This window comes from Impatiens glandulifera, chromosome 4, assembly GCF_907164915.1.
Source record: "Impatiens glandulifera chromosome 4, dImpGla2.1, whole genome shotgun sequence".
NCBI classification, from domain to species: Eukaryota; Viridiplantae; Streptophyta; class Magnoliopsida; order Ericales; family Balsaminaceae; genus Impatiens; species Impatiens glandulifera.
Window position 1 is genome coordinate 58,945,689 of NC_061865.1, and position 21,948 is coordinate 58,967,636.

At 28.8% G+C, this 21,948-nt stretch overlaps 3 protein-coding genes across 3 annotated transcripts; all 3 read right to left on the reverse strand.

Annotated features, from left to right (window-relative positions):
• Window positions 1–1,110: 1,110 nt before the first annotated feature.
• On the reverse strand, window positions 1,111–3,683 carry LOC124934496 (cytochrome P450 736A117-like). Its single transcript, XM_047475033.1, has 2 exons — window positions 2,751–3,683; window positions 1,111–1,771 (listed from the first exon to the last, which is right to left on the reverse strand). Exons 1-2 carry the CDS (start codon window positions 3,675–3,677, stop codon window positions 1,172–1,174), a joined length of 1,527 nt encoding a protein of 508 aa, XP_047330989.1. The 5' UTR covers window positions 3,678–3,683; the 3' UTR covers window positions 1,111–1,171.
• A 5,028-nt stretch (window positions 3,684–8,711) lies between these two features.
• Window positions 8,712–10,295, reverse strand: LOC124935557 (cytochrome P450 736A117-like). Its single transcript, XM_047475985.1, has 2 exons — window positions 9,384–10,295; window positions 8,712–9,311 (listed from the first exon to the last, which is right to left on the reverse strand). The coding sequence occupies exons 1-2, from the start codon at window positions 10,293–10,295 to the stop codon at window positions 8,712–8,714; spliced, it is 1,512 nt and encodes a 503-aa protein (XP_047331941.1).
• A 2,718-nt stretch (window positions 10,296–13,013) lies between these two features.
• On the reverse strand, window positions 13,014–15,672 carry LOC124935765 (cytochrome P450 736A117-like). The gene is made up of 2 exons (XM_047476188.1): window positions 14,656–15,672; window positions 13,014–13,675 (listed from the first exon to the last, which is right to left on the reverse strand). The coding sequence occupies exons 1-2, from the start codon at window positions 15,580–15,582 to the stop codon at window positions 13,076–13,078; spliced, it is 1,527 nt and encodes a 508-aa protein (XP_047332144.1). The 5' UTR covers window positions 15,583–15,672; the 3' UTR covers window positions 13,014–13,075.
• Window positions 15,673–21,948: the final 6,276 nt, after the last annotated feature.

Below are 21,948 nucleotides of genomic sequence, written 5' to 3' on the forward strand. Positions count from 1 at the left end.
GCGACGATAATTATACACCGTATTGTAGAAGTTATTAACAAATTTAACTTAACATTGACATTTATGAAGTTTGATCATCATGAACCTTAAAGTCTATCTTTTTTTAGTTGTATTTGTGTTATTTTTTCTTGATCAATGTGATTACTTAACTCATAAGATAAATAACAAAATGAACTCATAAGAGCAAAATGTGTCCCTAGAATATTAGGGAAACTTGTTATATGAGAGTTGTTATTTTTAATTATCATGTTCGTTGCTGATCTCACGATAAATATCTCACGATAAATATGATAAATATTTCAGTTGGTTATAGATAATTTATAATAAATAATGTTATAAATTTAATTAAATTATTTTTAATTAGTTTTTTTTTTCTTTTTTTTAATTAAAAAGAACTAGTCTGACACCAATAATAATAACACCGCTTTAACTCAAATCGCTTTTAGATTAAATCGAACTCGTGATCTTTTAGTCTCTATCCAATTAAATATCCTTATATGTGTTGTTTTTTAAATTCAGATTATAACGTCATATTTATTTTAGGAAAAACTATCATCCTAAAGAAGAATAGACATTTCTTATAAGAAGAGGCAAAATTAAAGAGCATCAAACAATTTTATTAATTGGTTCAATTTTATTGATATGAAAGTTTAATAGTGAAGTAATTAAAATTGGTGAGCAGAAATGTGATATTAAACTTATTTGAATTAAGTTTTATTTCAATAAAATATAACTCATTTTTATTTATTTGGATAAACATTATAATATCATATAATTTTTAATCATTTAAATAATTTATTTATTCTCAAATAATGTCTGAGTTCTGACTCTTCTTCATTTGCCATATCTCTGTAGATAACATTACATCGAATAATGTTTTGAAATGATGGAGAAAATTAATACTTTTATATGTTTCAAACCTATTATTTTGGAAAAAATAATTCTAATTAAGTTGATCTAGCTTTGATGAGAACTGTGCCTTATTTAATTTCTCTTATATTTATGTAACAATATTAAACAGGCTATTGTCAAGATTAATTTCTCTCATCATTGAATTGGAAAATTTCACAACTATTGTCAAGATTCATATTCATAAGCGAATTGACAATATAGAATAAGTCTAAAAATATTACAACCATTTGATCATCATTAGTTTCAATGATTCTCTTAATTACATTGCAAGAGCTACAAGGGGATTTTTGCGGTGAATTGTGACACCAATACATTCGTCCACATCCAAGTCCTCTCCCTTCATCCTGTTAGGGAGCTCCCAATTGAATTTGTTCACAATGTTGGCTAATGCGAGCTCATTGGTAGCGATACCAAATGAAATCCCGGGACATCCCCTTCTACCAGCTCCAAATGGTATTAGTTCAAAATCACGACCTCTATAATCAATAGAAGAGTTGAGGAACCTATCGGGTTTGAACTCTTCTGGATCGTCCCATGAAACCGGGTCTCTACCTATAGCCCATCCGTTGATAAAGACAATGGTGCCAACCGCTATGTCGTAGCCCATGACTTTAACATCTTGAGTTGCTTCCCTTGGAACAAGAAGAGGAATAGGTGTGTGATATCTTAGGGTTTCTTTTATGACCGCTTTCAAATAAGACATATTTTCTATGTCATCTTCGGTTACTATGGATTTTCCATTAGCAACTTTTCTTACCTCATTTTGTAACTCTTTCATCGCTTTAGGGTGTCGCAACAACTCTGTCATCGCCCATTCTAAGATTGTCGATGTTGTGTCTGTTCCAGCTGAGAAAATATCCTGCAAATTTATAGAACATTGTATATGATTTTCATATCAAAACTTAGTCAACAAGATCTTATGATAATATTTTAAAATTATTTTTTTTATAACATGAATTCACAAATGTCAACCTCAACCACAACAAATATCTCAGTTAGTTATAGTTGACTGATATTTATAAAGCAAGATTTTTTTACCATCTAGATAATCCTGTGGTTATTAACATAGATGGAATAATTTCTAAAACTACAATTTCAAAGGTAGTGCCCACCAAATGAGATTTTTTTCCCTTTTAACTTGTTTTAAGAAAACTTTCAAATAGATTAATTATGTATATTATTTTTTTATCATTTTTAATTAACTTATTTAGAATTTAGGAGTTAGCATAACTTCAAAATTATTATATCTATTTAACTTAAAATTTTAACACTCATTAAAGTAGATTGATTTCTTAAAGACATGTATATATTTCTCACTTTTTTTTTTTTTACTTTTATGTTTGTTTAAAAATGTGTGAATGGGAAGGATGCATGAGCGGATCTATCGGATAAGGTGGGTTAAAGTCCACAAAAAAAAAAAGTGTCAAAATATAATATCTCCCTATTTTTTAATTTGAGAATTAGAAAAAATATCTAAATTCAAGTATGAGTTTCATTCATAATTTTCCATAAAAAATTCAAATGCACTACTCATTCCAACTTTAATTCATTATTTAAGAGAAATAAAAGATAATCAACATGAATTAAAATATTAAAAATTTTAAAATTTTTTTTATCATTAAATATTAATACTCTTTTATTTTTTTTAATGAAAAAAATACCCAAACTCATAAATTCTTTTTCAAATATTCTACCAACTATTTACAAAACCCTCTTCTTCTTAACAAGGCCTAAAAAACAAACAATTAACCATTTTTTTTAATAAAATATTTTTTTCTTGACAATAATACAAAGATTTGAGTAAATTTTTCTATGAATATATTAAAGTGAAGACTTACCAAGATGATGGCTTTGACACTATCTCTATCAATTGAAACCCCTGTTTCTTGGCTCATATGAATCCTCAATAGAATATCAACAAAACCCTCTTTCCTTTCATCATCATCTTCATCCACAATCTCCTCAAATTTTCTTTGATTCATCTTCTCTTCCACCACCTCCTCTAAAAAGTCATCCATCTCCTTAGCCACCCTATCTACTCTATTGTCCCAACCATTCAACTTATTAATCCAACTCAGCCACGGCAAGAAATCGCCAGCATTCACCGTCCCCAAAACCACTAAAAACTCCTTCAACAACCGCCTGAATCTCCTCCCCTTCTCCCCCTCATCATATTTCCTCCCAAACGAAGCCCTACACACAATATCATTAGCTAACTTCGAAAACATCTCACTCAGATTCACTTGAATGTTCTTCCCTCTAGATTCCTCGATCTTTTCAATCATCAACAAGACCTCTTCTTCCCTTACAGACCTGAATGATTTGACTTTGTGGTTGCTCAGCAACTGAAGAACACAAATGCTCTTCAACTGCCGCCAGTACTCTCCGTAAGGGGAGACAGAGACGTCCTTGAGATCGTAGAGGAGCTTGCGGTTGACTTTGAATACAGGGCGGTTGGAGAAGATTAGGTCGTGGGTTTTCATGATTTCTTTGGCGGCGGCGGCTGAGGAGATCACGACGGCAGGGGAGCTGCCGAGGTGGAGGAGCATGATGGGGCCGTGGCGGCGGGATAGGGAGAGAAGAGAGCGGTGAGGGTCTTTGGCGAAGCAGTGGAGATGGCCGATGATCGGAATCTTTCGAGGGGAAGGCGGTGGGTTGATCTTGTTCTTGTTGGTTTGAGAAGAAAGGAAACATTTGAGGAGGAGGAGTGGAGAGAGAAAGAGGATGAAGAGTGAGAGAATTTGGATGGACGAAGAATCTTCCATTTTTGAAAAAGGATTGTGATTTGGAACATGTGTTTCTTTGGTTATTTATTAAAAGAGGAAGGATAGAGAGCGTGAATGTGAGACAGCGACTGAGAGACGATGACTACGTAGATGCGTTTTGGCTGGTACAACCACTAACTCGGGCATCTATTTCAAGTGCATATCCCATTTTTGCACAGCAGGGTTATGAAAATCCACGAGAAGCGACTGGGCGTATTGTATGCGCCGCCCTTGGATGGATCCGCAAAACATGATGGGATTAGTTCTAAATTCCAGCACAGCAGTGGGTTCAACAGAATGGACTAATTGATGTCGGCCATGGACCAACCCCATCATCTCCACCCCGTAGGAACTACGAGATCACCCCAAGGACGCCTTCGGCATCCAGGGGTCGCGGACCGACCATAGAACCCTGTTCAATAAGTGGAACGAGCTGTTCTCATTTCCTTATTGATACTTCAGGGTTTTTCTTGATTGAAATAATTGCGTTGCTGTGTCAGAAGTCCAAAATAGAATTTTTTAAAAAAAGTTTCAATTTTGGATTTATGTACAAAAAAAAATAGAAAAAAAAGGTTGATTGCAGGCTGCAACTCGCCTGCATGAAGTATATCGATCGGTCCAGCACGGATTGAAATAGGAGCCAGTTCGACAGGAAGCTACGTGGGTTGACAGGTGGAAATAATAAATAAATAAAAATATAATAATAATTAAAACACGTTTTTGTAGAATATTCTCTAACATCTTATTAATTAATTTCTCTCGTTAAATAATTTATCTCTTATTAAACTCTAAACTCTAAACTCTAAATTCTAAAACATAAATCCTAAATCCTAAATTCTAAACCTTAAACCCTAATTAATATCACCGATTAGTTGAATTATGAATTTATTTTTTTTATTTTTATGACTTTTATCAATTTCTTTATTTATCAAATATTTTTTTATGATTTTTTTATGATTTTTTTTATTATTTTTTTCTATTGACTTATTAATATTTTTTTAGTTTTATTACTTATTCTCATTCAATATTTTTTCTTTTTTTCTTTTTTAGTATTTAGGATTTAGGTTTTAGAGTTTAGGGTTTAGAGTTTAGGGTTTAATAAGAGATAAATTATTTAACAAAAGTAGAGAGAAATTAATTAATAAGAGGAGAGAGAATATTATATAAAACGTGTTTTAATTATTATTATATTTTTATTTATTTATTAATTCCACCTGTCAACCCACATAGGCATCGCTCTCAGTCGTTGTCTCACAGTCGCGCTCTCTATCATTCCTCTTATTAAAATTCTAAATATTAAGGTTTTGTTTGGATTTAATTTATAAACTTAAAGAGTAGTAATAGGGGTAACGAAGTTGGGAACGAAAGTAAAATCACGCGTGGCCGGTTACTTGCGCATTAGAGAAAAAAAAATCATAAATAAAAAAATGACTATATTCAGGAAATTGCCATATAGAAAAATATAACGAAAGTAAGACAAAAAAAAGAAAAAAAATGTTCAGATAAACTTGATTTTCACTTTATATTTCATTAAAATGTCCCAAACATTACTATTTTTTTTTTTGAAATTATTATTAATTTTTTAAATATTATTTTTCTTTTATTTATTTCTTTCGCAGATGTGGCCGACCACGTCGGAATTCGTGACTTTACTTTTGTTATATTTTCGTTGCCTAAATTATCTATCTAAACTTAATACTCCATCTAAGAGGTTATTTTGTAAGTATTTCTTTTAATAAAAAAATAAGATTTTGAAAACCGTTCCGATCATGACCCAGTTTTTGTAGTAAATTTTGATCTGACCCGGTTGAACAGTTTTTTTTTAATAATAAATATGATACATAAATTTTATATATAGTTTTACTTAAAGACACATTCTAAATTTATCAAATTAAATTAAAAACATTTTTTTATTAACTTCAACAAAATCATACCCATTGTTACGGTTTAAAAACTTTCACGATCAACTTATGCCAATTTTTCTTTTTTTCTTTTATAAAATCCAAATGGAAATAATATTTCAAAACATCAACATTCAGAAAACATAATTTCATGTCAAGTTGAAGCACACATTTAAAACTTTCAATGGAGATATTAGAATTGATGAAATGTCATTTCAGCAATAGTGTAGTAAATGTAATCCACTTATGTCGAAACTTATTGTCGATTCAGCACGTCTGCCTCGGAGGTGAAAAAGATTTTGGTGCTTGAACTCGAGTCTCTAATACAGTCTGAAACTAACCGCAAGCACGAGAACTCGAAGTGGATTTAATGTCTTGACTATAGCTGCGGTCGACCTTAGTGTAAAAACATATGCAGTTGCATATATCGGTCCCCACACTAATATTTTTTTTAAAATTTGGAAATAAATAAATAAATGGAGAAAAGCCAACCTGATTGATGGGAGAAGGTTATCCAAAATAGATGAGATTTGAGTTTAGCTATCCGGAGTGCGGATGGTATTCAAAATGGATGGATGTGGATTCATAATTATAGGTTTCAAATTGGAAACATGCGGATCAGAGTTCCGGTCGAATTTTTGGCCTGTCTGAAAGGTTCTCGTATTAAAGTTAAGATCCGAAAAGTTTATTCACCCGTTTTGCAGTTCAATCGCTCGGACCGTCGGTAAGACCGCATATTTTAAACCTTGAAAAAAAAACTTAAAAATATATTAATATTTAAAAGGATTATGAAATTGATGATATTTTAGTTGAAAACTTTTCTGAATAATGATTAGAGTCTTGTTCTCTTTAAATTTTTTAAAAATTTCATTTAAAATTCATTTTTCAATCAATCACTTCTTAACAATAATATCACTAATTTCATTAACAAAAATACTAAAATCCACTCTATTTTAAATTATTATTTTTTATTTTATTTATATATCAATACTCTTTAAGTTTTTTTTTTATTAAAAACAATCATTATCTCCTCAAAATCATCACTAGTTATTATTATTTTTTTCTTTAAGTTTTTTCAAAAACCAAATCCAAACATGGCATAAGAGAGGATCTATGAAAAACATGACCGGGCAGGGTAAGGCGTTAAAAATAAAATAAAATTTGTTGTTTAAGACACCCTATAAACCCTATAAGATGATTAGTTTTTTTTTGAGATTATTTAAAAATTCATGGATCTACTATAATTAGGTTGTGAAATTTCTGTGCTCTAGAACATTATAAACCTTATTAGTTGTGGTTACAATTATGACCGGATTTTTTAAAAGGTTTTTAATGACTTTATTTATGCTTGTTGCCTTTGATTTCCTAATTTAGAGTTCGGTTGGCTGTCTTCAACAAGGAGAGACTTCGGCACTTTCGAATACGAAGGTTTCGGGTGAAAGAGGTCAAAGTTAACCAGTTATTTTTGGTAAAATAATTTAGAATGTATTAATATTTAATGAAATATGTTTTTTTTTAATGAAATTCAAGGTATTTTAATTGATTAATTTAGTAATATGTTATGAGATGATAAATGAAAAGATGAACATTTTTTTTTAAAAATTATTTTAAAAATTCATAATTTACATTAAGTTGTGTGCATGACCTGTTGGGTTCTAGAACCACTCAAAACTTATTGTTCACTTTACATTGACAATTATGAACTATTTTTAAGATCATTTTTATAATTTTATTTATTTATTTTATATATAATTTCTCTTTATTAAATCACTATCCTTTTAATAATTAAATCGCTTATTTCATCAACTAAAATACTAAAATTACATATACTTTATCTTAAATAAAAAAATACAAAAAATATTATAATAATTTAACAAATTAAAATTCAAAATAATCTATTTTCTTTCCAACAATATTTTGTTTAGTCCTTGATTTTGGTAATTATTTAATACCTGTTCCACTAAAACATCTCACCTAATTACTTATTTATATATGCCGGCTATGAATCAACTTTCAAACATTATTTTGAAAATTAGTAAATATATTTTTGTTTGTTAAGATGATATGTGAAAGATCAGATGGATTAATAATAATTAACGGAGTTAAATTATTAACAAAATTAATAATTTAACATGTAATATTGAAATATATTTACCAAAAGAATTAATAGCTGGCGGTAATTCTAAGAGTATGTAGCTACGTTTGCAAATGAAGCCTTCAAATCTCAATTTGATATAATAACAAAATATTAATAATTTAACATGAAATCTTATAAATTTATAAAATACTATACTTATTAAATGTCATAGAAGAAGGAAATCATAATTTATTATTTTTTTCTATAATTTATTAATGGCACCATTGTTTTCATAAACATTAATTTGTCTGCACAAAATTCCAAGCCCCTGAATTCAATATATAGGAATGCGACCCATGATTCATCTGTTCACCTTATTTGTTTGTTTATTTGGTAAAATTTTTTTTTTTTAAATTGTTTTGGTATGGTTTATTGTACTTATACTTAGTCTATTGTTTAGTCCATTTAATATGTTTAGTAGCTCATATTGAGAGTTTTTTTTAGTTCATTCGTTGCTATTTACTCATAGTAGTTTATTCATTAATCTATTAGATAAGCAAAATTTGTGACTTTAAAATTTAAAATATTTTTTTACACTAAAATTAACAAAAAAAAAAAAAACCTATTGTTTCTCAATTTTAACCAAACGGTTTCAAGTAAAAATGGATTATAAAATCTTTAAAATAGGCAAGTTGAGTCATTTCTAATTGAATAATGGATATAATGAACTTTGTGTTAATTCCACCATATTCCACTATTAATTATTTTAATAGGAGATGAGATGATAATAATTTATTTTGAGTTGATTTAGGTTATGACTTATGAGTGAAAAAAATTGAACTTTAGCTTATTTTTAGTTTTATTTTATATAAAACATAACTGTTACATTGATACCAGAGAATATAAATGATGTATTTTGTTTTGTGGAATTTCATAATTCAATGTAGAAGGTAATTTGAATTTTCATAAACATCATCCAAGATAAGAGACAAAAACATTTATTATTTCCAAATAAAAGATGCAATTGATTATTATTACAAGATAAGAAGAATCATATTAAGTTGCAAGAACTATAAGATGATTTTTACGATGAACCGTGACACCAATGCATTCATCAACGTCTAAGTCCTTTCCATTCTTCCCATCAAGCAACTCCCAGTTGAATTTGTTAACAACGTTAGCTAGTGTGAGTTCACTTGTAGCGATGCCAAATGAAATCCCTGGACAACCCCTCCTTCCGGCTCCAAAAGGTATCCACTCGAAATCCTGTCCCTTGTAATCAACCGAAGAGTTGAGGAACCTCGGTGGCTTAAACTCTTCCGGGTCATCCCACGATAGTGGATCTCTACATATGGCCCATCTATTTATGAAGACGATTGTCCCAACCGTTATGTCATAGCCCATGACATTGACATCTTGCCTAGCTACTCTTGGGACATGAATGGGAATGGGAGTGTGATATCTTAGGGTTTCTTTGATGACCGCTCTCAAATATGGCATGTTTTCTATGTCGTCTTCGGTTATCATGAATTTTCCATTACCAACTTCACGCACCTCTTTCGTCAACTCCTTCATTGCTTCGGGGTGTCTAATTAGTTCTGTCATCGCCCACTCTAAAACGGTTGATGATGTATCGGTTGCAGCTGCGAATATATCCTACAAATTTGTTAAAGTTTAAACACTTTAGAGTTTAATTAGGTTTTCTCTTATTTTCAAATAATCACTCACCAAGATGATGGCTTTCACACTATCTCTATCCATTGATACACCAGCTTCTTGTTTCATATAAATCCCTAATAGAATATCAACAAAATCTTCTCTCTTTTCACCTCTATGATCTTTCATCTTCTCCTTCACCACTTCCTCCAAGAACTCGTCCATCTCTTTGGCAACCCTATTCACGGTGGTGTCCAGTCCGTTCACTTTATTGATCCAACCGAGCCACGGCAAGAAATCTCCAACGTTCACCGTCCCTAACAATTGTAGAAACTCCATTAACAGACGTCTGAAACTCCTTCCATCCTCCCCCTCGTCATATTTCCTTCCCAACGAAACCCTACACATAACATCATTGGCTATCTTCGAGAAAGTCTCGCTAAGATTCACCAGGATGTTCTTCCTTTTCGCTTCCTCGATTCTCTCAACCATCAACAAGACCTCTTCTTCCCGTACAGACCGGAAAGACTTGACCTTTAGGGTGCTCAACAGCTGAAGAACACATATACTTTTCAACTGCCGCCAGTACTCTCCATATGGAGCCGCGGCCACATCTTTGAGATTGTAGAGGAGCTTGCGGTTGATCTTGGAATCAGGGCGGCTGGAGAATACCAGGTCGTGTGTCTTCATGATCTCTCTGGCGGCGACAGCAGAGGAGATCACGACGGCGGAGGAGCTGCCTAGTTTGAGGAGCATGATGGGGCCATGACTGCGGGATAAGGAGAGAAGGGAGCGATGTGGGTGCTTGCCGAAGCAATGGAGATGCCCGATGATTGGGAGCTTAGGAGGGGAAGGGGGTAGATTGATTTTATACTTTTGGTTGGAAGTTTGAGAATTGAGTAGCCATTTGAGGAGGAGAGAAGAGAGCAAGCTGAGGAAGAAGAAGATGATGAGTGATGAAAAGATGGTGGAATAATTCTCCATTTCTTAAAGCTATTGAGTGTGGTGTTATGAAGGGGGTTTTGGTTCTTTTATATCCCCTTTAGGCTCTATATATAGATTCTTAAAATATAACTCAACAATGACTAATCTATCAAATCCTAACCATTTTTTATTTTTGTAAGAGGGGCTTATAATATTTTCATTAAAAAATGTGAAAAATGAAAAAAGATTATTGGGTAAAACAAGTATTTGTATAATTATTTACAAATACTTAAAAATGTGGACAAATATAGTTAAAAGAAATCGTAATAAAACTTAGTATGCGCGGAAGTAGAAAGATCATCCTAGATTGAAAAAAAGGTAAAAAAGACATTTTAGCGACGATAATTATACACCGTATTGCAGAAGTTATTAACAAATTTAACTTAACATTGACATTGAAGTTTGATCTTCATGAACCTTAAAGTCTATTTTTTTAGTTGCATTTGTGTTATTTTTTCTTGATCAATGTGATTAATTAACTCATAAGACAAATAACAATTAATGAGATAAATGAACTCATAAGAGCAAAATGTATCCCTAGAATATTAGGGAAACTCGTTACATGAGAGTTGTTATTTTTAATTATCATGTTCGTTGCTGATCTCACGATAAATATGATAAATATTTGAGTTGGTTATAGATAATCTATATATATATAATGATGCTTAATTTTTAAAGTGTCCGGATTGCTGGGTCGAGAGCTGTGGTTAATTTGGATATATGTGAGAGTAAATGGATACATGGGTCGGATTGTGGGTTGACTCGCCCATAAACTTAAAACGGTTAAAAATAAAATAAAAAATGTTATAGATATGATTCGAACTTACAACCTAACAAAATAAGTACAACCTTTTAACCAACTAGGCTAATAACACTTTGTATTTTAAATTCAACTCAAATTTGGATAAACGCGTGACATTTTAACAATATAAGTTTGACTTTTTAATTAACTAATATATATATATATATATATATATATAATGATGCTTAATTATTAAAATGTCCGGATTGCCGGGTCGAGAGCTGTTGTTAATTTTGATATATGTGAGAGTAAATTGATATTTGGGTCGGATTGTGGGTTGACCCGTCTATAAATTTTTTACCGTAATATTTTTTTCACGGTTTTTAATATTATTACTCGTGCAAATGCACGTGATACATACTAGTTTATAATAAATAATGTTATAAATTTAATTAATTAGCGACGATAATTATACACCGTATTGTAGAAGTTATTAACAAATTTAACTTAACATTGACATTGAAGTTTGATCGTCATGAACTTTAAAGTCTATCTTTTTTTAGTTGTATTTGTGTTATTTTTTCTTGATCAATGTGATTAATTAACTCATAAGACAAATAACAATTAATGAGATAAATGAACTCATAAGAGCAAAATGTATCCCTAGAATATTAGGGAAACTCGTTACATGAGAGTTGTTATTTTTAATTATTATGTTCGTTGCTGATCTCACGATAAATATGATAAATATTTGAGTTGGTTATAGATAAATTATAATAAATAATGTTATAAATTTAAATAAATTATTTTTAATTATTTTTTTCCTTTTTTTTTAATTAAAAAGAACTAGTCTGACACCAATAATAATGACACCGCTTTAACTCAAAACGCTTTTAGATGAAATCGAACTCGTGATGTTTTAGTCTCTATCAAATTAAATATCCTTATATGTGTTTTTTTTTTTTAAATTCAGATTATAACATCATATTTATTTTAGAAAAAAACTATCATTCTAAAGAAGAATAGACATTTCTTATAAGAAGAGGCAAAATTAAAGGGCATCAAACAATTTTATTAATTGGTTCAATTTTATTGATATGAAAGTTTAATAGTGAAGTAATTAAAATTGGTGAGCAGAAATGTGATATTAAACTTATTTGAATTAAGTTTTATTTCAATAAAATATAACTCATTTTTATTTATTTGGATAAACATTATAATATCATATAATTTTTAATCATTTAAATAATTTATTTATTCTCATCAAATAATGTCTATGAGTTCTGACTCTTCTTCATTTGCCATATCTCTGTAGATAACATTACATCGAATAATGTTTTGAAATGATGGAGAAAATTAATACTTTTATATGTTTCAAACCTATTATTTTGGAAAATAATTCTAATTAAGTTGATCTAGCTTTGATGAGAACTGTGCCTTATTTAATTTCTCGTATATTTATGTAACAATATTAAACAGGCTAGGTAGATGATAATAAAAATGTTAAGTTTGTGTATATTAATCAACGAAAGAATAATAACTTTCAAAGTATGTATTGAATCAAAAAAATCCTTGCATTAAGATGAGTAAATTAATATTCTTTTACAACACTCGTCATTATAAAGTTAAATTTAGGATTTTGATTTTGTATAACGACATAAATGTCAAATATCCTTATACATTATAGTATTTTACTTATTTTATACAAATAATCAACATTACATAAATTTTGTTTCTTTAACTAATAATCCAAACTTTACATGAAAATTAAGTATAAGGTGTCATCTTCATCACCTTAGAATTAATGGAAGCTTCAACGACATCTTAGCATTGTCTTTGCCCTAATGCTTATATCTTCCAATCTTTAAATTTATGACCTCAAAACTATAAAACATAGATTGAACATGTGTATCATCATTGAATTGGAAAATTTCACAACTATTGTCAAGATTCATATTCGTAAGCGAATTGACAATATAGAATAAGTCTAAAAATATTACAACCATTTGATCATCATTAGTTTCAATGATTCTTTTAATTACATTGCAAGAGCTATAAGGGGATTTTTGCGGTGAATTGTGACACCAATACATTCGTCCACATCCAAATCCTCTCCCTTCATCCTGTTAGGGAGCTCCCAATTGAATTTGTTCACAATGTTGGCTAATGCGAGCTCATTGGTAGCGATACCAAATGAAATCCCGGGACATCCCCTTCTACCAGCTCCAAATGGGATTAGTTCAAAATCACGACCTCTATAATCAATAGAAGAGTTGAGGAACCTATCAGGTTTGAACTCTTCTGGATCATCCCATGAAACCGGGTCTCTACCTATAGCCCATCCGTTGATAAAGACAATGGTGCCAGCAGCTATGTCGTAGCCCATGACTTTAACATCTTGAGTTGCTTCCCTTGGAACAAGAAGAGGAATAGGTGTGTGATATCTTAGGGTTTCTTTTATGACCGCTTTCAAATAAGACATATTTTCTATGTCATCTTCGGTTACTATGGATTTTCCATTAGCAACTTTTCTTACCTCATTTTGTAACTCTTTCATCGCGTTAGGGTGTCGCAATAACTCTGTCATCGCCCATTCTAAGATGGTCGATGTTGTGTCTGTTCCAGCTGAGAAAATATCCTGCAAAATTATAGAACATTATATATGATATTCATATCAAAACTTAGTCAACAAGATCTTATAATAATATTTTAAAATTATTTTTTTATAATATGAATTCACAAATGTCAACCTCAACCACAACAAATATCTCAGTTAGTTAGTTATAGTTGACTGATATTTATAAAGCAAGTTTTTTTATCATCTAGATAATCTTGTGGTTATTAATATAGATGGAATAATTTCTAAAACTACAATTTCAAAGGTAGTGCCCACAAAATGAGATTTTTTCCCCTTATTTAACTTGTTTTAAGAAAACTTTCAAAAAGATTAATTATGTATATTATTTTTTTTTATCATTTTTAATTAACTTATTTAGAATTTAGGAGTTAGCATAACTTCAAAATTATTATATCTATTTAACTTAAAATTTTAACACTCATTAAAGTAGATTATTTCTTAAAGACATGTATATATTTCTCACTTTTTTTTTTTTTACTTTTATGTTTGTTTAAAAATGTGTGAATGGGAAGGATGCATGAGCGGATCTATCGGATAAGGTGGGTTAAAGTCCACAAAAAAAAATAAGTGTCAAAATATAATATCTCCCTATTTTTTAATTTGAGAATTAGAAAAAATATCTAAATTCAAGTATGAGTTTCATTCATAATTTTCCATAAAAAATTCAAATGCACTACTCATTCCAACTTTAATTCATTATTTAAGAGAAATAAAAGATAATCAACATGAATTAAAATATTAAAAATTTAATTTTTTTTTTATCATTAAATATTAATACTCTTTTATTTTTTTAATGAAAAAAATACCCAAACTCATAAATTCTTTTTCAAATATTCTACCAACTATTTACAAAACCCTCTTCTTCTTAACAAGGCCTAAAAAACAAACAATTAACCATTTTTTTAATAAAATATTTTTTTCTTGACAATAATACAAATTTGAGTAAATTTTTCTATGAATATATTAAAGTGAAAACTTACCAAGATAATGGCTTTGACACTATCTCTATCAATTGAAACCCCTGTTTCTTGGCTCATATGAATCCTCAATAGAATATCAACAAAATCATCTTTCCTTTCATCATGATCTTCATCCACGATCTCCTCAAATTTTCTTTGATTCATCTTGTCTTCCACCACCTCCTCTAAAAAGTCATCCATCTCCTTAGCCACCCTATCTACTCTATTATCCCAACCATTCAACTTATTAATCCAACTCAGCCACGGCATGAAATCGCCGGCGTTCACCGTTCCCAAAACCACTAAAAACTCCGTCAACAAACGCCTGAATCTCATCCCCTTCTCCCCCTCATCATATTTCCTCCCAAACGAAGCCCTACACACAATATCATTAGCTAACTTCGAAAACATCTCACTCAGATTCACTTGAATGTTCTTCCCTCTAGATTCCTCGATCTTTTCAATCATCAACAAGACCTCTTCTTCCCTTACAGACCTGAATGATTTGACTTTGTGGTTGCTCAGCAACTGAAGAACACAAATGCTCTTCAACTGCCGCCAGTACTCTCCGTAAGGGGAGACAGAGACGTCCTTGAGATCGTAGAGGAGCTTGCGGTTGACTTTGAATACAGGGCGGTTGGAGAATATTAGGTCGTGGGTTTTCATGATTTCTTTGGCGGCGGCGGCTGAGGAGATCACGACGGCAGGGGAGCTGCCGAGGTGGAGGAGCATGATGGGGCCGTGGCGGCGGGATAGGGAGAGAAGAGAGCGGTGAGGGTCTTTGGCGAAGCAGTGGAGATGGCCGATGATCGGAATCTTTCGAGGGGAAGGCGGTGGGTTGATCTTGTTCTTGTTGGTTTGAGAAGAAAGGAACCATTTGAGGAGGAGGAGTGGAGAGAGAAAGAGGAGGAAGAGTGAGAGAATTTGGATGGATGAATAATCTTCCATTTTTGAAAAAGGATTGTGATTTGGAATATGTGTTTCTTTGGTTATTTATTAATATTCTAAATATTAAGGTTTTGTTTGGATTTAGTTTATAAATTTAAGAGTAGTAATAGAGGTAACGAAATTGGGAATGAAAGTAAAATCACACGTGGTCGGTTACTTGCGCATCAGAGAAAAAAAATCATACTAAAAAAATCATACTAAAAAAAATGACCATATTTGGGAAATTGTCATATACAAAAATATAATGAAAGTAAGACCACAAAAATGTCCCGAATAAACTTTCACTTTACATTTCATTAAAATGTCTAGAACATTACCATTTTTTTAAAAAAAAATTATTATTAATTTTTTAAACATTATTTTTCTTTTATTTCTTTCTTTCTCATTCAGATGTGACCGATCACATCGGAATTCGTGACCTTACTTTCGTTATATTTTCGTTGCCTAAATCATTTATTTAAACTTAATACTCCACTTAAAAGGTTATTTTGTAAATATTTTTTTAATTAAAAAATATGATTTTGAAAACCATTCCGATTATCCACCCAGTTTTTTTTAGTTAATTTTGATCTGACCCGGTTGAACAGGTTTTTTTTTTAATAATAAATATGATACATAAATTTTATATATAGTTTTACTTAAAGACACATTCTAAATTTATCAAATTAAATTAAAAACATTTTTTTATTAACTTCAACAAAATCATACCCATTGCTACAGTTTAAAAACTAATTTCACGTTCAACTTATGCCAACTTTTTTTATTATAAAATCCAAATGGAAATAATATTTCAAAACATCAACATTCAGAAAACATAATTTCATGTCAAAGCTGAAACACACATTTAAAACTATCAATCGAGATATCAGAATTGATGAAACGTCATTTAAGCAATAAAGTAGTAAATGTAATCCACTTGATGTCAAAACTTATTGCCGATTCGGTACGTCTATCTCAGAGGTGAAAAAGATTTTGGTGCTTGAACTCGAGTCTCTAATACAGTCTGAAACTTACCGCAAACATGAGAACTCGAAGTGGATTTAATGTCTTAACTATAGTTACGGTCGACCTTAGTGTAAGAAGATATGCAGTTACATATATATGTCCCACGCTCATCTTTTTTAATATTTAATAGTATTATTAATTATATATTATATTATTAATTTTTTTCCCTTTAATATTAAATACATATTATATATAACTTTTTATCTCCTTTTTAATCTCTTATTTTCGTATTGTAATATATTAACTATTTATATATCATTTTATATTATTAATTTTTTTAATTTTTTTTAATATTTTAGAGGTCCCAAAATTTAAATTTATAATTTGTCCCGATTATAACTGCACTGAATTTGGAAAAAAAAAAATAAATGGAGAAAAGCCAACCTGATGGGAGAAGGTTATCCAAAATGGATGAGATTTGAGTTTAGCTATCCGGAGTACGAGTAGTATTCAAAATGGATGGACGTGGATTCATAATTATAGGTTTCAAATTGGAAATATGCGGATCAGAATTCCGGTCTGAAAGATTCTCGTATTAAAGTTTCGATCGCTCGGAACATGGTAAGACCGCATATTTTAAACCTTGAAAAAAAAACTTAAAAAATATATTAATATTTAAAAAGATTATGAAATTGATGATATATTAGTTGAAAACTCTACTGAATAATGATTAGAGCCTTGTTATTTTTTGTTTTTAAAAAAAATTATTTAAAATTAAATTTTCAATTAATTATTTTTCAACAATTCACATCACTCATTTTATTAACTAAAATACCCTTTATTTTAAATTATTAATTTTATTTTATTCATATATCAATATTTTTAAGTATTTTTATTAAAAATAAAAATTATTTCTCAAAATCATAACCGATCATTACTTTTTTTTTCTCTAAGTTTTTTTAAAAACTCCAATCTAAATACGGCCTAAGAGAGGATCGATGAAAAACATGACCGGACAGGCGCATGGTGGGCCACCAATTAAAAATAAAATAAAATTTGTTGTTTAAGACACCCTATAAACCCTATAAGATGATTAGTTTTTTTTTGAGATTATTTAAAAATTCATGGATCTACTATAAGGTTGTGAAATTTCTGTGCTCTAGAACATTATAAACCTTATTAGTTGTGGTTACAACAATTATGACCGGATTTTTTAAAAGGTTTTTTAATGACTTTATTTATGCTTGTTGCCTTTGATTTCCTACTAACATTAACATGATTAGTGAATCCTAATTTAGAGTTCGGTTGGCTGTCTTCAACGAGGAGAGACTTCGACACTTTCGAATATGAAGGTTTCGGGTGAAAGAGGTCAAAGTTAACCAGATATTTTTGGTAAAATAATTTAGAATGTATTAATATTTAATGAAATATGTTTTTTTAATGAAATTCAAGGTATTTTATTTGATTAATTTAGTAATATGTTATGAGATGATAAATGAAAATATGAACATATTTTTTAAAATTATTTTAAAAAATTATAATTTATGTTAAGTTATGTGACGTGGCTGTTGTGTTCTAGAACCACTCAAAAATTATTGTTTATTTTACATTAACAATTATGAACTCATTTTTAAGATCATTTTTAGAATTTTATTTATTTTGTATGTATATAATTTTTCTTTATTAAATCACTATCATTCTAATAATTAAAACGCTCATTTTATCAATTAAAATACTAAAAATACATCTACTTTATCTTAAATAAAAAATACAAAAAATATTATAATAATTTAACAAATTAAAATTCAAAATAATCTATTTTCTTTATCATATTTTGTTAAGTTCTCACCTAATTACTTATTTATATATGCCGGTTATGACTCAACTTTCAAACATTATTTTGAAAATTAGTAAATATAATTTTGTTTGGTAAGATGATATGTGAAAGATCAGATGGATTAATATTAATTAATGGAGTTAAATTATTAACACGTGAAATCTTGAAATATATTTACCAAAAAAATTAATAGGTAAATTTAAGGCCCGTTTGATGAAAGAGTTTTTAGGATAAAACTCAATTTTTATCTCAAAACCCAAACATCTTATTAACCATTAAATCAAATAATTTTATCATTTAAATATCAAAATTACCCTCTAATTAAATTCAATATTATTTTTATTAACCATCTTAAATAAAAATTATAACTTAATATAAATTCAACTTAACACACTATATTATCTAATATAATATTTAAATTTTAAATAATTCAAATAAATAATATTAATATATAATACCAAAATTATCCTTTATTAAAATATTTTATTTTATATTGTTACAAAATAATATTAATATATATATTTTATATTTATTTTATTACATTATAAGTTTATTTTTATATAAATTAAATTAATAAATTGTTTCATTTAAAAAAATTATATTAAATAAAAATAAATTCAAAATATAAATAAAATTATAACCTACTATATTATCTAATATACTATTTAATAAATAGTTTAAATAAATAATTAATACTAGAAAATAAAGTTAAATATATTTAATAAAAAATATTAATTAATTTATAAATATATCTCATTTAAATTAAATATTTATAAGAAATTATTCAATTTTTAATATATATAAACTTACTTTAAATAATTATTCTAAAAAGACTTATTTAATTTTTAGTTATTATCTTATAAAATTTATTTAAATTAAATAAAATTATAATATACTATATTATTTTATATATTTTATATAATATTTAAATTATAATAATAATGATATAAAAATAAATTTAAAAATTTATGTATTAATGAAAGTTAATTTTAAATTAGAGAGAGAAGGGATATTATTGGTATTAAGAATTAAAAAATTAAAATTTCTCTCATTTTATTAAAGTTATTTGCAATAAAATTCTTATAAAATCCCAATAACTACTTCCTCAAACAAGCTCTAAGAGTCTGTAGCGACAATTTATTTACTTTTAGCGACGTTTGCAAATGAAGCCTTCAAATCTCAATTTGATATAATAACTAAATATTAATAATTTAACATGAAATCTTATAAATTCATAAAATACTATACTTATTAAATGTCATAGAAGAAGGAAATCATAATTTATTAATTTGTTCTATAATTTATTAATTTATTAATGGCACCATTGTTTTCATAAACAATTTGTCTGCACAAAATTCCAAGCCCCTGAATTCAATACATAGGAATGCGACCCATGATTCATCTGTTCACTTTATTTGTTTGTTTATTTGGTCAATTTTTTTTTAAAATTATTTTGGTATGGTTTATTGTGTTATTAAACTTATACTTACTCTATTGTCTAGTCCATTTAATATGTTTAGTAGCTCATATTGAGAGTTTTTTTTAGTTCATCCGTTGCTATTTACTCATAGTAGTTTATTCCTTAATCTATTAGATATATAGCAGAATTTGTGACTTTAAAATTTAAAATATTTTTTTACACTAAAATTAACAAAAAAAAAAAAAAACACTATTGTTTCTCAATTTTAACCGGATGGTTTTAAGTAAAAATCGATTATAAGATCTTTAAAATAGACAAGTTGAGTCATTTCTAATTGAACAATGGATATAATGAACTTTGTGTTAATTCCACCATATTACACTATTAATTATTTTAATAGGAGATGAGATGATAATAATTTATTTTGAGTTGATCATTTAGGTTATGACTTATGAGTGAAAAAAATTGAACTTTAGTTTGTTACATTGATACCAGAGAATATAAATGATGTATTTTGTTTTGTGAAAATTCATAATTAAATGTAGAAAGTAATTTGAATTTTCATAAACATCATCCAAAATAAGAGACAAAAACATTTATTATTTCCAAATAAAAGATGCAATGATTATTATTATTACGAGACAAGAAGAATCATATTAAGTTGCAAGAACTATAAGATGATTTTTACGATGAACCGTGACACCAATGCATTCATCGACGTCTAAGTCCTTTCCATTCTTCCCATGAGGCAAACTCCCAGTTAAATTTGTTAACAACGTGTAGCTAGTGTGAGTTCACTTGTAACGATGCCAAATGAAATCCCTGGACAACCCCTCCTTCCGGCTCCAAATGGTATCCACTCGAAATCCTGCCCCTTGTAATCAACCGAAGAATTGAGGAACCTTGCCGGCTTAAACTCTTCCGGGTCATCCCACGATAGTGGATCTCTACATATGGCCCATCTATTTATGAAGACGATTGTCCCAACCGCTATGTCATAGCCCATGACATTGACATCTTGCCTAGCTATCCTTGGGACATGAATGGGAATGGGAGTGTGATATCTTAGGGTTTCTTTGATGACCGCTCTCAAATATGGCATGTTTTCTATGTCGTCTTCGGTTATCATGAGTTTTCCATTACCAACTTCACGCACCTCTTTCGTCAACTCCTTCATTGCTTCGGGGTGTCTAATAAGTTCCGTCATCGCCCACTCTAACACGGTTGATGATGTATCGGTTGCAGCTGCGAATATATCCTACAAATTTTATATATTTATATTTCTTATTTCATTAATTTACTTATTTAATTTAATTATTATATTTTTTATTCATTAAATTTAATTAATTATTTTTTTAATATTTTTTTATTTATTTATTTAATATTTTTTATGTCGGCCTTCGAATATTTATTTTATTTTCTTATTTCGGTCAAAATACGTAATATTAAAAAATTAAAAATTAAAATTTAAAAAAACATCTAAAGAATATTAAATAAATAAAGTAGAAAAATATATTAAAAATTAATTAATTATATTTAATGATAAGGAAAACTTAATAATTAAATAAAATAAATAAAATAAGAAAAGTAATTATATAAAAATGGTAGGGTAAATAAATAATTTTGGAAGGTGGGTGAGAGATGGGGTTGGGGGATAGGGTGTAGGGTGGGAAAAGCATCCATATTTTTAATTATCATGTTTGTTGCATGTTAAGATAAATATGATAAATATTTGAGTTGGTTATAGATAATTTATAATAAATAATGTTATAAAAATGAATTAAATTATTTTAATTAGTTTTTTTTTATTTAATTAAAAAACTAGTCTAACAAAAATAATCATGACACCGTTTCAACTCAAAGCGTTTTCAGATGAAATTTAATTCGTAATTTTTTAGTTTCTATGCAATTAAATATCCTAAAAAATATTGATCAAAGCCTCCGTATAAATAAAATTGTTATTTGTGTTGTTGTGTTTTAATTCAGATTATAAACATCATTTTTATTTTAGGAGAAACTACCATCATAAAGAAGAATACACTTCTCATAAAATGAGGCAAAATTAAAGAGCATCAAAAAATTGTATTAATATGAAAGTTTAATAGTGAAGTGAAATTGGTGTGCAGAGATGTGATATTAAACTTATTTGAATTAAGTTTTATTT